Genomic DNA, 14,444 nt, shown 5'->3' with positions numbered 1-14,444 from the left:
GCTTTGCTATTTAGGACCCCTCAATGGATGGCACAAGAATTAATTAGTATGACAAAAGATAAAGTAGTTACTGTGTGTACAGTACCAAAGAGAAAAAATAAAGTAGTCAAATAGGTACCAACATAAAGCATATCATAAATGTCCATATATGGTCTAAGAACTCTTCAACCAGTTCTCTTCCAAAAGAGGTCAGATCAACAAATATTTTGGAGTACCAGAGCGAAAAGTTTATTGTAATGTAATTACTGCACCGACACACTTTATTCGAGCAAATACCCGGTATGTACCTGGCAGATACCTGGAATGCGCCGCTCCTCACCTCTGACAAGCCCCGTTGCATTTGCCTTCCCAGCCTGGGTTCATGCCTGGCTGATGGGCGGCTAATCTGTTAAATGATAATGATTAGGATTTAATAGGCTGCAATGCTTCGCGTGTCTACCAGATGGCATAAATTTATGAATTGTAATGCAGTATATATATATGTACTGTGCAGTATTGCAGCCAACGGGAATAAAATGCTTCAATCCCTGCCGGAAAATAACTCAATGCACTCGGGCAGAAAACAGTCACAAACCTCAATACACCCGGGTATACCCGAATTCGTGGGACTAGCCGAGCTCGAATAAAGTGTGTCGCCAGTGTATACATACATTTAAAGACTTGAAAATAATCATAATTCAAAAGTTTTCAAGCATGTGTAGCCCTGGTAAGTTTATGGGCTATATTTCTACTCTCCTCCTGGCAGTAATCCTTGTGTAAGGGCAGGTCTGCCAGGAGTTATCATGGGTTTCCCCCAACTCAAGCACTTGCCCTGAGATAGTGAAGGGAGGTCATCTGACTCTGTGTCCAATCAAGAGGCACAGGGGCGGTGCCTGCTGAATCTACTTATGGCAGTGCAATTTCCTATTTAGTGAGTCAAGTGTGAGTCAGTCATTGAGTCTAGTGAGTAGTGTTAGTGTGATGAGTAGAGCTGTTAGATATATAGGTGGACAAAGTACCTCTAACCCTGCATAGGGGTGTGGGAAGAGCTAGCCCCACTCTGGGTGGCCCTTAGACCCAGAGTGGCAGCAGGGGACATCTTGAAGGAGGACAGCTGTCTGGCTGTGTATATACTGCATTGACTGCTACTGCTGAGAGGATAATAAAGAGCTGCTGCTATTTAAAGAGACAGTGTGTGAGACTGGAATCTCTCATCCCTGGGAGGGGATTCTGCAGTAGGGATTCCACCCCGTATCCCTGGGGCCTACTACAGATGGAGGCGCTGCACCATTACAAGAGAACGAAGGCATCCACCCCAGAGACCTGTCCTGTTGTCCCCCATGTCACCACGGGACACCTCCTGTTTCCAGCAGGTATGCACCACACTCAGACACGTAGCCAGACCAAGAGACAACCTAGGTTCTCCTGTTAATATCATACTTCTTGCTTGGGCCGCTGAGAGTCTAAGGGTCACATCAAGGCCCTTTGTGGGAACCAGTTGAAGAGCCCTGTCCTAAAAGATGCCAGAAAGCATGCAATCAAATTTAAGTTAACTCTAAAGTGCACTGTATAAAAAGAATTTTAATATAGTATGAGAATATGGTTATTAATTCACAGCTTGTTACACTGCATACAAGAATTCTTTGGTACTTCTGGTAGGAATCAGAAGGTGTCATCTCCTGTGTACAGTGTAAATGACATGAACTATATCTGTTTTGTGTGCTTAGAGTGTTAGAACATTGATACATATTTGATAGCAGAAGGCAGATTCCCTGGGATGACGTCACAGTGACATCGGGTGTGCGACAGACGCATAGGTGTCTGTTCACTGTCTGCCGAAATAGAGCTATACAGTTTTAACAAAGATGTGGGCCACAGATGTGGATCCCACTAGTTAGAGACAGAGGCATTGGGGTATGTGTGTCCTGCAGTGATTACTATCCACTACGAGTGAATGCTGAGCTATATGCCAGCAATTAGGAGTGTCTGTAATTGTGCAGATACAACAGGTTACTGTGAGTAGATCCGGCAACATATATCCACAGATAGATCATTTTACAGATCACTGGGGCTGTTCATATGCTGGGTTTTTTTTACTGAGCTTATGTGTGTAGGCTACAGTGTTATGCATTGTACACAGGCACATTTTGAAGACATTGCCACACTTTGAATATTAAGCTAGTGTCACCTGATATCAAGCATATACTGTTACACCCAGCAGGATTACTTCATATTTATGTCACAACCCTATAGGCACCTATCTCAGCAACTGTATATACTGTATTTACGTGTAGGTGTTAGCACATCCTCTTAGGTTTTAATTATTTTTCTATGTTTACGGTATATAAAATAAACAATTTATTATTTTGATTAAGTAGAGTAGAGTGCATCGTTTAGGGATCTTTTCCCTTCCCTTTGTATAGATTCCCTATTCCACACGAGATGAATGTACTAAATGTGATGAGTAGCATCTGTGGGTCACTTACTTAAAAATAGGACAACAAAGCAATTTCTTAAAATAGCTATTATATTTGTTTTGCCTCACATTGTCTGGTATAACTAGTGCAAGCATGAAAATGTAGCGCTAATATAGAGCTCTATTGAAGTTTTATTGGATGTTTCTTCCCAATTAAAACTTTTTTTTTTCTCCTTTGGAAACAATTAGGCTTCTTGTTCAACGGCTTCATCTGATCCAACTATATGCCACTGCAGGATTTATATATATCGTAATGATTGTGCACTGTATAGCTCACAGATAACTCAAAGAAATGGAATGTGACTACTGGGTTATGCTTGGAGGGGTGGGACAAGTATTGCAATTGCAGTAGCTTTGCCAAAATCACACTTGGGACACAACTGTTAGGAATCATTTGTTCCCAGATGTTTCCCGTTGCTGCTAAATTCCCTTCAATTTATACACAATCAGCTCTACTAAATATATAATTATACATCACAGACCCCTTGCTGCATAGGCACTCCGGGTATACAACTTTCTCCTAGTTCAATATTTTGTTGAAAAAACATTTACATGAGTTGCAAAAGGCAACTCCTCTTCCGTTAACCTACTTCAGTAATATAGTGACGTGAAATGCATTGCAGAGCAAAAAATAATACATAAACACTGCAGATGTTACCCAAGTATGTTTTCTTCAGCAAGAGTACTTTCGCTATAGCTCCACTTATGAATCCGAAAGTATTATCATAGTCTGGCCACTTTACTTACATCTCGGCTACTTAACATAATGTGAACTGAGAAGGCATGATTAATGAAAGCAGTCATCTGGACATTTGGAACCACCATTTTTGTTACAGGATGGGATCAGAGGGGCGCAGAATATGGTGAGGTTTAGCTCTGGGGACCCCCGGTTCCCCAGACACTTACCGGTAACAGTGCTGGCATTACTCACCTGGTTTAGCGCTACGTTTTAAATGACCGTACAACCGGAAGTCGCAAAATAGGACTTTGCAGTTTCCTATTGGTTTTGCGAGACCCGCAAGATTGAAACCACCATTTTCTTTTTCCCCTGGAGGGGACTGAAATGCCGTACCTTAAATGGTATGTATCTTGGCTAACCAGATGGGTCCCTAATGGCATGTTACAGCTCTGGGGACCCCCTTGTTCCCATCCTGAAAAAAAAATGAAAGGGACAAAAATAAAAACTAGCAGCCAGGATTGCTGCATCAAGATTGATTAAATGTTTAATTCATATAGTTTAAGAGCATTATTGTTGGTTTGCTTATTTCACTTTGGTAAGTGCCAAGTTTACTATGTGCTGAGAACAGTGTTTTGTTTACCTTTTTAAAACAATCAATTAACTCTATTGTGACCTCTGCCCCATCCTCTCTCCTCCTTCTCCCCTCCCTCTCCCCCATCCTCTCTTCTCCCTTCCTCCATCCTCTCTTCTCCCTCTCCCCCTATCCTCTCTTTTCCTTCTCTCCCCATCCTCTCTTTTCCTTATCTCCCCATACTCTCCTCCTCTCTCCACTCATCCTCTCTCCCCCATCCCCATCCTCTCTCCTCCCTCTCACCCATCCTCTCTACTCCCTCTCCCATCCTCTCTTCTCCCTCTCCCCCCTCCCCATCCTCTCTCCTTCTTCCTCCATCCTCTCTCCTCCCTCCCCCATCCTCTCTCCTCCCTCACCCCCATCCTCTCTTCTCCCTCACCCCTATCCTCTCCTCCATCCCCCATCCTCTCTCCTCCCTCCAATAATGGCATGTTATAACTCTAGGGGCCCTGAGAAAAAAAATGAAAGGGACAAAAATAAAAACACTAGCAGCCAGGATTGCTGCATCAAGATTGATTAAATGTTTAATTAATATAGTTTAAGAGCATTATTGTTGGTTTGCTTATTTCACTTTGGTATGTGCCATGTGCCAAGTTTACAATTTGCTGAGAACCGTCTTTTGTTTACCTTTTTAAAACAATCAATTAACTCTATAACTGCTTAGTTCAAAACTCCCTATAGGTTTTTCCCTTTTCCTAAAAACTCTGCGCCTAGGTATTTTTTCAGAAGAATATAAATATATATATCGTTGTAGAGGTGAAAGTCATTAACTACATTCTTTTGAGTACTGAGGAAAAATGTTCTTTTGGACAGGAAAAAATCTGTATTTAGAGAGGAAGGTATTTTGATATGACAAGTTTTGAAAATTAAGTGTCTTTATTGAGTTTTTTTAATAGAGAATCAAGAAATTCCAAGTCAGTATGTGCATTTAGTGAGTTTTTGACAAAATGCACTTAATGAGTTTTACTTTTACAAAGACGATATATATACATATATATTGTATTTAAAAAAGCGGAACACTAGACTTAAGAAAAGGAAGTGTAGTGTTAATCAGTACCATTGAACTTCAACATCTAATTAAGTGATTTTTCTCATGGCTAATGGAAGGGGAAAAGTCACCATTAGTGAAGTAATTGGCAAAGGCCACTTTCTAAAAGTGGATGGGAAAAAGACGCCGTTTCACAGCAATCCAGATAAATTGCTTCCCACCTTCTCCCCTCCGCTCCCCTGCACTTAGTTACTGTATTTCTTCCTCTCTTCAGTGAATATTTTTAGCTCACTGATTTCATCCATGTGACCCGCCCATGATTTACTAAAGCATGTAATCCTAACCTTAATACAGTACAACCGTGTGAAAGTACATGTTGGGTGGAATATTAGAATGAATCAGTGATTTTATAAATAGCTGAGACGAGTGGGATATATAAAGCAATGCATAATAGTTACAAAATGTCCACATTTAGCTTTTTCATCTCTTCACAAATGACTACACGTTTCCCTCCTTTCATCTATTAAGTGTGTGAAATTGTGGCTGGAAAGATAACTTTCCTTTACAGTAAGGTAAAGGAGATGTAGGAACAGTATGAGCTTGGGCAGAGGAGGTTTAGTAAGATAGCTTCAGCTACTGGCACTGAACAAACAAAGCAGAAGAGAACAGACTTCTTGCATTAAGTGCTGTTAACACCCTAAACATTGATGCTGTTTTTATTACCAGTATTACACATGGCAATCAATATACAGGAGTCCATAATAATTTGGCAGGTTTTGTAATAATTTCAATGGTTTATTAAACAGTCAATGTACAGTAACTTGGTGCCAGAGGAACTAGCTTATTGCACTAGTACTTGACATTAAAGTGTTATTATTATAGCAAGCATGCAGCATAAAAAGAAACACTTTATATTAAGTTTATTAAGCACAGTATAAAAGCAACATGCAAGTGTGTATAAAAAAAAAACACATTTTATTATATGTTGGAGACGTCTGAATCAATCCCCCATTTCAGTCCTCAGAATATTGCTCCTATCTCGATGTTGCTCTCAGAATGAGCCCAGAGAGAGGTATGTGGGGAAGTAGCAAAGAAGAGATCGAGACAAGAAAAGAAATGAATAGAGGTGTGGATGAAAATAGAACAAACACATTCTTTTTTTAATTTATTGATTTATTTTTATTATTCAAATGTGCTGTATGCGCGATTTACTAATCCATATTAACCAAGTGCAGCATTCATAGGTTGCAGATAGAAATGAGAAAGCTAAATCTCTGGAATAACAACACACTAACAACAATATAGCTTCTCAATTTCTGCTCATATATATTAAGTCATAATAGTACAGTATGCAGGCTGCACTTTCAGCTGTTTGTGCTTCAACTTAGAATCCGAGCTTGTTCATAGGAGTCGTGATCATGGCTCTCACAAATTTAAAGGCGTTGCCACACACGTCGTTGAAAAATGAATACGTTTAATGTGTGTGAATTTAGGTCCATAATCTCATTCTTAAATGCAATATAATCATGTACATCATTGAAGAAGGAACCATAAAACCAGCATGGCAAACAGAAAATATAAATAAAAAAACTACAGTAGGAACAGATTTCCATAAAAACACACGAAAAAGAGAAATTTAAATATTCAGTAGCCTGTATGGTTGTTTCTACTGTATTTGTTCATGGACATAGGCAGGAAAGTCAATCCGCGCTCATGCTTCCTAGAAGAAATCTTGTAGTAGATCCACTCTCCCCTCCTGCTGCTGCTGTGATGTGGAGGCGCCCCTCCTCCACTGCTAACTTCCGTGGGAATACTCCGACGCCAGAAGGTAATGAAAGAGACACAGAAGCGCACCAAGGGTTAAGAGGACGTATTAAGCATTAAGTAAAATAAAACATAAAAACTTACACATCATAATAAAATTCCAGTAGCGGTCAGTACATGGGTGGTGAATCCAGGAGGTTGTGTAGGCACAGGAGGTGTTGCCTGGTCTTTGCAGTTCAGTCCCGCACGCCGGGGCTGACTTGCCCGGCAGTGCTCAGGTCTTTCTTCCGGGTTGCAGCTGATGTGTGCAGACAAGCGACCCTCCCTCGAAGAGAGCTGGGAAAAAGTTGGCAGCCCGTTTGTTGCCTTGAGTAAGAGTTTGCAGAAAGGATGCAGTCCCCAGGCAGTCCCCAGGCACCTCTAGTCAAACTATATTGTCACTTAAAATGATCACTTTAAATGCATCACTTTTAAGATGCCAATGCTTCATGGACATGTTTTCAATTTGAAAGTAGGTTTTTATTTGAAACAAGACTAAAAACGTTACAAAATGATGAGTTTAGAAGTATGAATGTCACCTAATACTTGATGTGATCGGTCCATCATTGATGACGGAACAGAAGAGGAGTCCTCTTTCCTCGAAGATCCACAGGAGAGTAGAACGTGATCTCCTCTACAAAAACGAGGACATATATAATGACATGGCTATTACAACATGGGACCTGTGGAGTGCCAGACCCCATGACATAGTAACTATGTCCTGTAGCACCCAAATGCTTTAAATAGTCTGTGAGGAACACTAGAAGAATATTTGTAAGAATACTTACAACCAGTTTCTTCCTTGAATACATAGTAAAATAGTTGCATTGTGATGTTAATAAAAGACATGCAGATGTAGCCAACGATATTACTCCTCCTGGCGTGTTGGGCCTACTCAATGTGCCAGCAGGAGACGTGGGCATTGGTTTGAATCAGCCGCATGTGGAAATGAGGCGGAGCTAATGCACTATATCACGTGTCGGAGTGTGCCAGTGAGTGCAATAACAATGGCTACATCTGAATCTTAAAGTACAGGCAGTCCTCGGTTATCCAACGGAATCCGTTCTGGAAGTAGCGTTGGATAGTGAAACCGTTGTAAAGTGAGTCCCATGTTAGTCAGTGGCGGTGAGCGTTGGATAACGCATTCAGGCGTCAAAAAACGGCCCATAGGGTTGCATTGTAAAGCGTTGGATATGACATTGGTTGTAAAGTGAAACATTGGAAGCGAGGACTACCTGTAAAGACTATTGTTAATAGTAACAGTTTGAGGTACCAGGGATCCACATGAATTTGAAAGTCAGCTGCCAACAATTTCCTTTCCGCCTCCTCTGCCATTGGTTCCCATCACAAAACATTCATTACATGACTGCTCCCCAGTGTTGCCCCCAGATGTCTCATCCACATCCGTCTATGGTTAGAAGGAGCAGACAACACTAAATACTCATACTTTTGTTAATTGATTCAGAGGATGGCAAACAAAAAAACAGTGCAACGATGCTAAAAGAAAGGCTTGCTGGTTCCAGAACTGATTGCATCAATTATCTACCTATGATTTAAGCTGTTGAGCCTTTTCGTTCATAACTTTCCTTTCCATAAAGATATCCAATCTTTTTTTTAAAACACCTACAGTATACCGAATCTGCCAGTTGCTAATGTGCAGTACATATACAGCAAACAAGGAAGAAGAAGCGCACTGAAATTGGGGTCAGGAGCACCAAAATTGAGTATAAAAATGTATTTTATTCTTCAGACATGAATAAAAAGGACACACCAAAGGCACTCCTACGCACTTCGCACCCCACTGGTGCGTTATCAAGGAGTACTGTCCAGCACATTTCACATTTTCACTTCCCTCACTGTTTAAATAATAAAACAAAATGTTCCTTTGCTGAAGGTTAAATATCCTGTCCTTTTATTTAAATGTATGACCCTGTGTTAATTGTGCAACCCATGTGGTGAAAAGTTTCATATCAAGTTCTTTGTATAGATCCTGGATATACAGTACTTAAAAGTAAACATTCGCCCCCAAATAAGTGAGCATATAATCTAAAATATTTGATCCCTTCACAATGACAGAAGTTGCTGTATCTGAAGTTTCTGATTCTTTTTCTTGGACCCATTTCCACGTAAATCAGGAATTGTTATATTCCTTTTCACGCTCTCCTTTATTGTGTTTAACAATGTTTATTAGGAAGAACTGTGCAGGATCATATTATAACATGATGAAATAGCAAAAAAAATATTTATTATTTATTTATAGTTATGTGTTACTAGGAAGTAACCTCTCGTTTTCAAGTATGTCCTGGGCACAGAGTTATAACAATACATGGTTACATTAAATGAACAGGGATATACAGTCAATTCACAGACATTTCATGGACAGATAGAGTTGGAAAATTCAGATTGAAATAGAGAAGCTTTAACATCACCAAACATCAGCGAACGTTAGAAAATAGCTCACACCCTTTGGCTGCGCCGAAGGCTGTCTGCCTTATGGTGACGCAGATATACACTGAAGGGGTACAGATTGAATGTAGCTGTGGATTCAAAGTCCTTTGTCTTCCTGGTTCATTAACATTCCAGTGGGTGGAGTTCACGTTCCACATAGTACAAGCAAATGTTAACGGTTACCCTTAGCATGCTGGTTCTGTACAGAGGGGAGCAGCTCTTGGGCAGCCCCATCAGGCGTCAGCCTTTGGGGCGACGCAGATGTACACTGAAGGGGTTAATTGATGCTATTATCATGCTAACCCTAAATGTAATAAGTTCACTGTTTCACAATTTAGTATGGTCAAATATGCACCTTACATAACTCATACATATGAACTTTGTTACATTATGTGGAAAACAGAAGAATAGTTCTCAAGTTCGAGTGACAGTAGTTATTTTGTAAAAATGACATGTAAAAAGTTTAGCTTTGTAGCATGCCCTTACCCTCTTCCGTCTGGATTATTGTAACACACTAATAACAGGCTGCCTCACAACTTTCTCCTTTTGCAATCTTTCCAAAATGCTGTGGCTAGAATAATTTTACTTTCTCCCTGAAAAGTCCTTGCTCATCTCCTCCTTAAATCCCTCTCCTGGCTTCTCATCAAGTTTCGGATCACCTTCAAGGTTCTCCACTCATTTGCTCCTCCTTACATATCAGCTTTGATCTCTCGTTGTACCCATGCTCGTCTGCTGCATTCAACTCATAACAGTCTCCTTTGCACCCCTTCACATCTACTGCTCTTTCGTGCCTTAAACCTTTTTCCCTCACTGCCCCTTACCTGTGGAACTCCGTCTCACTAACTACAGCAGCGGCAGCTTTTATTCGAGTAAAAGCCGCCGGCTGCATGCGTCTGGGAAGCGGGTAGCCGCGGCGCGTGGCGGCGCACTGTGACGTCACAGTCACATGCGCGCCCGGCTTCCCCGTCTTCCCCGGCTTCCCCAGGCTTCCCCGACACCCCTGGAGATCAAATTAAGGTAAGCGGGGGTGCGGGGAAGCAGAGGGGCAGAGCAGAAGCCTGGTTCGGGGTCCGGAAGGGGGGGTAAATTGCGCGCGAAGAGGAGGGGGGGTGCGTGGGGGAAACGCGGCGGCGCGCGGTTATTATTGGCGGCAGCTGGGGTAGATCCCGGCATGCCGCCGGCATTTAGTTCAATAAAAGATGTCGCTACTGTATATGCCAAGCACCTTCTTTCTCCCCCTTTAAGTGAAACCTTAAAGCTCCTCTTAAATTAAGTATTCCAATAGCCTGGACTTATGGCTACTGTCACACCCAAAGTCGCTCCTACCAACCATTGTGGCAAAGCACTGCCATCTACTGTACTTATTGTTTCACCTGCTGTCTCTGTAGGTCTTACAAAATACCACTTAGATTGTCCCCCGGGGCTGGGATTTCCTTTCCTATTGTCTGATTTTGTTCATTGCACTTATTGTATTATAATTCCATGTGCTGTATTGTCTCTTCTGCAAAGTGGCGAGTTCAATGTGGGTGCTATATAAATAAAGATTTAAATACATACTGTACATATGTCAAACTAAAACTTGAAAATATGTAATTGAAAACATTTATTTGAAGATATATGAATGTGTAACCAGTGTCTTCCATGGTAAATTAAATCATTCATTAAAGGTTCTAGCAAATAGTTAACAGTTTTTTACGTGCAGTTATATATGTGAATAATGCCAAGACAAATATTAAGAAATCATTTACATAAAGCACATTTGATGTTGCATGAATAAAAAGTTTTAACATGCTCTGTTTTGCAAAGACCTGGCATCTCCAAGCTGTAAGTAGCTCATTTATGGTGAAAGAACGTGATCATTTAGTGCAACAAGGACATATTTATACAAGAGTGCCCTCCCTTTCATCACCAGCACAGAGCTAGAATTCATCCCTTCATGGGACTTGATTCCAATAAATGAAGGAGTTGAGTAACCAACTGGCTGGCTAGACTTTCCTCCCTTCCTGTTCTCCGAGAGACAGGTTTTTTTGCAAATTCCACCCTTCCTTCCTGCCGTGACTTGAAAGAGCAAAGAAAGAAAGAATAAAATACTGTACACATATATGTGTGTGTGTGTATGCTGACCTTTATACCTTCCAAAAAGTGTCCTCTTTACATGTTGAAGAGAAAACATGGCATGTGGCTGTTTCAATATGAATCACTTAATTGTTTTGGTGAATGAAATCATTATGCACCAAGTTTTCAAGAATGCCTTGTGTTGCTGGCAATGTGCAGGGAGTTACAGCTACGCAAAGTAACAGTATGTGCAGGATATGTTTATAGTGTATCTTCTGATACATTACTATGAAGGCTGCATTTTATTCGACCTCCACGTAGTACACACTCACACACTACACAACATCTTCATTCATCTTCTATAAATACCTGTTGGTTTTAAAAATATATATTTTAAATAGTATGCATATAGAGATATACAGTATATGTATACAGTATATATGTATTTATCTTGTTAACCCATTTAATGCCAGATAGGCCTACAAAGCATAATTTGCTATTGTTTTATACATTTATACTTGTATTATGTCTTGACTTTCTATAGGACTGTAGTACTGAGAAAAAAATTATTGCAAATAAAAGGCACATACCAAAACAAGACAGGATATAGATATCCCCTCTGTCCTACACCTCCCAGTAGAGGATTCATGTGCTCCTCATGTATATTTAGGACTAGGCATACTAGATGTTGGAGGCTGCATTGCAACATAAAAAATTCTTGTTATTTAATAAGGGATGTTTAAATATGTTTAGTTTGTAAATGTTCCACAACAATGCTATGTAGAAGATTGGATTAGCATTGCGTTTTTCATCATGCACATATATAGGGATCTATTTAGTAAGAATACATATATGTTGTGTAGCCCTTTTTTCCCTCTAATGTGAAGGGTCTACTAGTGCTGGCAGTACCTGTTGGCTCACAGGGATCTGAGCCTCTGCTACTGGGAGCCTGGGGTAACGAATATACTGAGTGGCAGCGCCTCAAACCTGCACGGGATCCCAATTGGATGGGATAACCCCGAGCAGGAGCTATTAATAACAGTCCACAGATTATAACAATAACAATAATAACATTTACTGTGAGCAATAACCATAAACCACATACAGGCAATAGCAATACTAATGATTACTGCTATACCTCGCCGCAGGGCATTGTCCCACCACCGTGTATCCCCACTCCGTGTCCACAGTACCAGAGGTGTCCTTTTGTTACTTCACACAATAAGTGTCCCCAAAAGATGCCCACCCCACTAGGCGTGATCAGCACCTTATTATACCGGTGTTGGTGCGCGTTTGGTGAAAAGTACCTGCCGAGTGTGTCCACACCCAGGCGCGCTAACAACGAGAAGCAGGGGATCTGCCGATCCAACAATATCCTTCGCTGGATGGGATGTCTCCCTCTGGAGTGACTTCCGCAATTATGGTCGCTCCCTCTCTGGCAGTCTGGTCACAGACTGCAGCAGCAATAGTTCAAATGAAACCACTGTGACCCTAAGCTGGCTAATCACTAAAAGGGCAGGATCCCTAACTGAATGGGCCTTTCCTACAGCAGCCACAATCTAGGGTGAGTTGGGGCCTAACTGGCGGCTAGGGGATCTCTGGCCTAGTGCAGAGAGTCACAGACCCCTGCACCTATACAACCTCCCCTAGCTGTGTCCCAGCTCCAACTGACAGCAAGCCCTCAGAGCACCAACTGCCTCAGCAGGGAATCCTAACACTCCATTGGCCAGGCCTAGTCACCTGACTCTGTAGCAACCTCTCTTCTCCCAAGCTGCAGCGGAGGTAAAAACCAAACCAGGGAACCCAGGCCACAGTTGTTTACAACAAATTACTGTTTATTATACAGGCAGATTGTAAAGCAAATAGATTTGGGCATATTGGACTTTTCCGCAATGTGGTAAAGTAATTAATTTTTATGGCAAGGCAGATTTTAAGAACCCATTTTGTTCACTAACCACTCCATAGTCCATGAAATTGTTTCACATCATCTCTGAGTCAAGACAATCTGTGTTGTACAATACGATACAATTGTAATTTTATGGGTCAAGATATTTATCATACTTCATTTAATTATATAGGCCACTAAAAATATTTGTAAAGCGACTGTCAAGGTTACCTTCTTTTTGTAAGTCTCTAAAAACATACTGTACTTTGTTTTCAAGTCTTCATGTTGCATTGGTTTTTAGATCCAGTTATAGTATTACTCCTTTTATAAAATATATCTTCTCAACACTTCTGTCATTAATAGTACCTTCTTACTGGATTCAATAGAAATTGTCTCATAAACTAGTCTTGACCTGAGGAAAGGAAATTATTTTGTTCATTTTAAGTATCGCACACAGCAGAAATGTTAGAATTTTAGTGTCCAACTGAACTATAGTATCCTGTTTATTTTGTGTTAAAACTAAGCAGTACAATGATAAAAGCCATACTTTATTACCCAGCACTTTGCATTCACCGGGGATAGGTGAATGTGTGTGCGCCCACAATGACCCTTATGATGAACTGATGCAACATGTAGAGTCTGTTATTATGTGTACGTATTCCATTGTTAGATTAAATTAACCATTTCTCTGAAAAACTGCCAGGATTAATCAAGCTCCAGTGTGGGGTATCGCTCCTGACACGGCCTAGTCCATGGCCTTCTAGTCCATGGCAGCTAACGCTTGATGAACCTGCCCCAAAATGTAAAGTGATTCCTATCAGTGTGATCCTCTTTTCTCTGCAGAAATATAAAAGTGCCATTGTTTTGCTCTCTCTTTCCACAGGTAATAAGTTCAATGAGCTCTTTGTCAGATTATTGTTTACCGTCCATACTGCGCACCTTATTTGACTGGTACAAGCGACAGAATGGAATTGAAGATGAGTCACATGAATACAGACCGAGAACAAACACCAAATCTAAAAGGTAATATTGCCAAAAAGATGCATGTTTAAACTTTCCTTGCTTCTGAATTGCAGAGTTTAGGGATGTCAATTGTACGATTTTCGTCAAGATGATTTTTAATTGAAGGACCGTGTGCACAATTAGAAGAGTTATCAGCCGCAGATCAATTTTTACTGCTGTGCAAACAAACCTTCTCTTTGTTACATTTTTATTGGCTATGTGGTTATAACATGGGCAACTATTTTAGTTGTACATTTTAGTAAAGAAATACGTGCCACCATGAATATACAAGAATATCAGTGAAAAGAGAGCACCGTCTTTACTAATGTGCTTCTGTGCCTCTGTTTGTTACACATCAACACACTTGGATTGTAAGAATTTAATTGCTCCTGTAATATAGGCTTTCAAGACAAGGACAGCAATGTGTTGTCATCTTGAAAATACATATTAAAATTGTCCTATACGACCCTTTTCACCAGATGTGTATGCCTGTCTTCC

General features: G+C 40.7%; 1 protein-coding gene across 7 annotated transcripts in view; it reads left to right on the top strand.

Annotated features, from left to right (window-relative positions):
* Nucleotides 1-14,444, top strand: part of FRY (FRY microtubule binding protein) — a 423,242-nt gene that overhangs the window by 254,521 nt on the left and 154,277 nt on the right. For all 7 annotated transcript variants that reach the window (XM_075592149.1, XM_075592144.1, XM_075592143.1 and 4 more), the window contains one exon: nucleotides 13,828-13,967. In XM_075592149.1, the coding sequence (XP_075448264.1) occupies nucleotides 13,828-13,967 (140 nt within the window). The remainder of the gene's footprint in view (nucleotides 1-13,827; nucleotides 13,968-14,444) is intronic.

The sequence above is a fragment of the Ascaphus truei genome, chromosome 3 (assembly GCF_040206685.1).
Source record: "Ascaphus truei isolate aAscTru1 chromosome 3, aAscTru1.hap1, whole genome shotgun sequence".
Taxonomy (NCBI): domain Eukaryota; kingdom Metazoa; phylum Chordata; class Amphibia; order Anura; family Ascaphidae; genus Ascaphus; species Ascaphus truei.
This window is presented reverse-complemented; position numbering and strand designations above follow the sequence as displayed.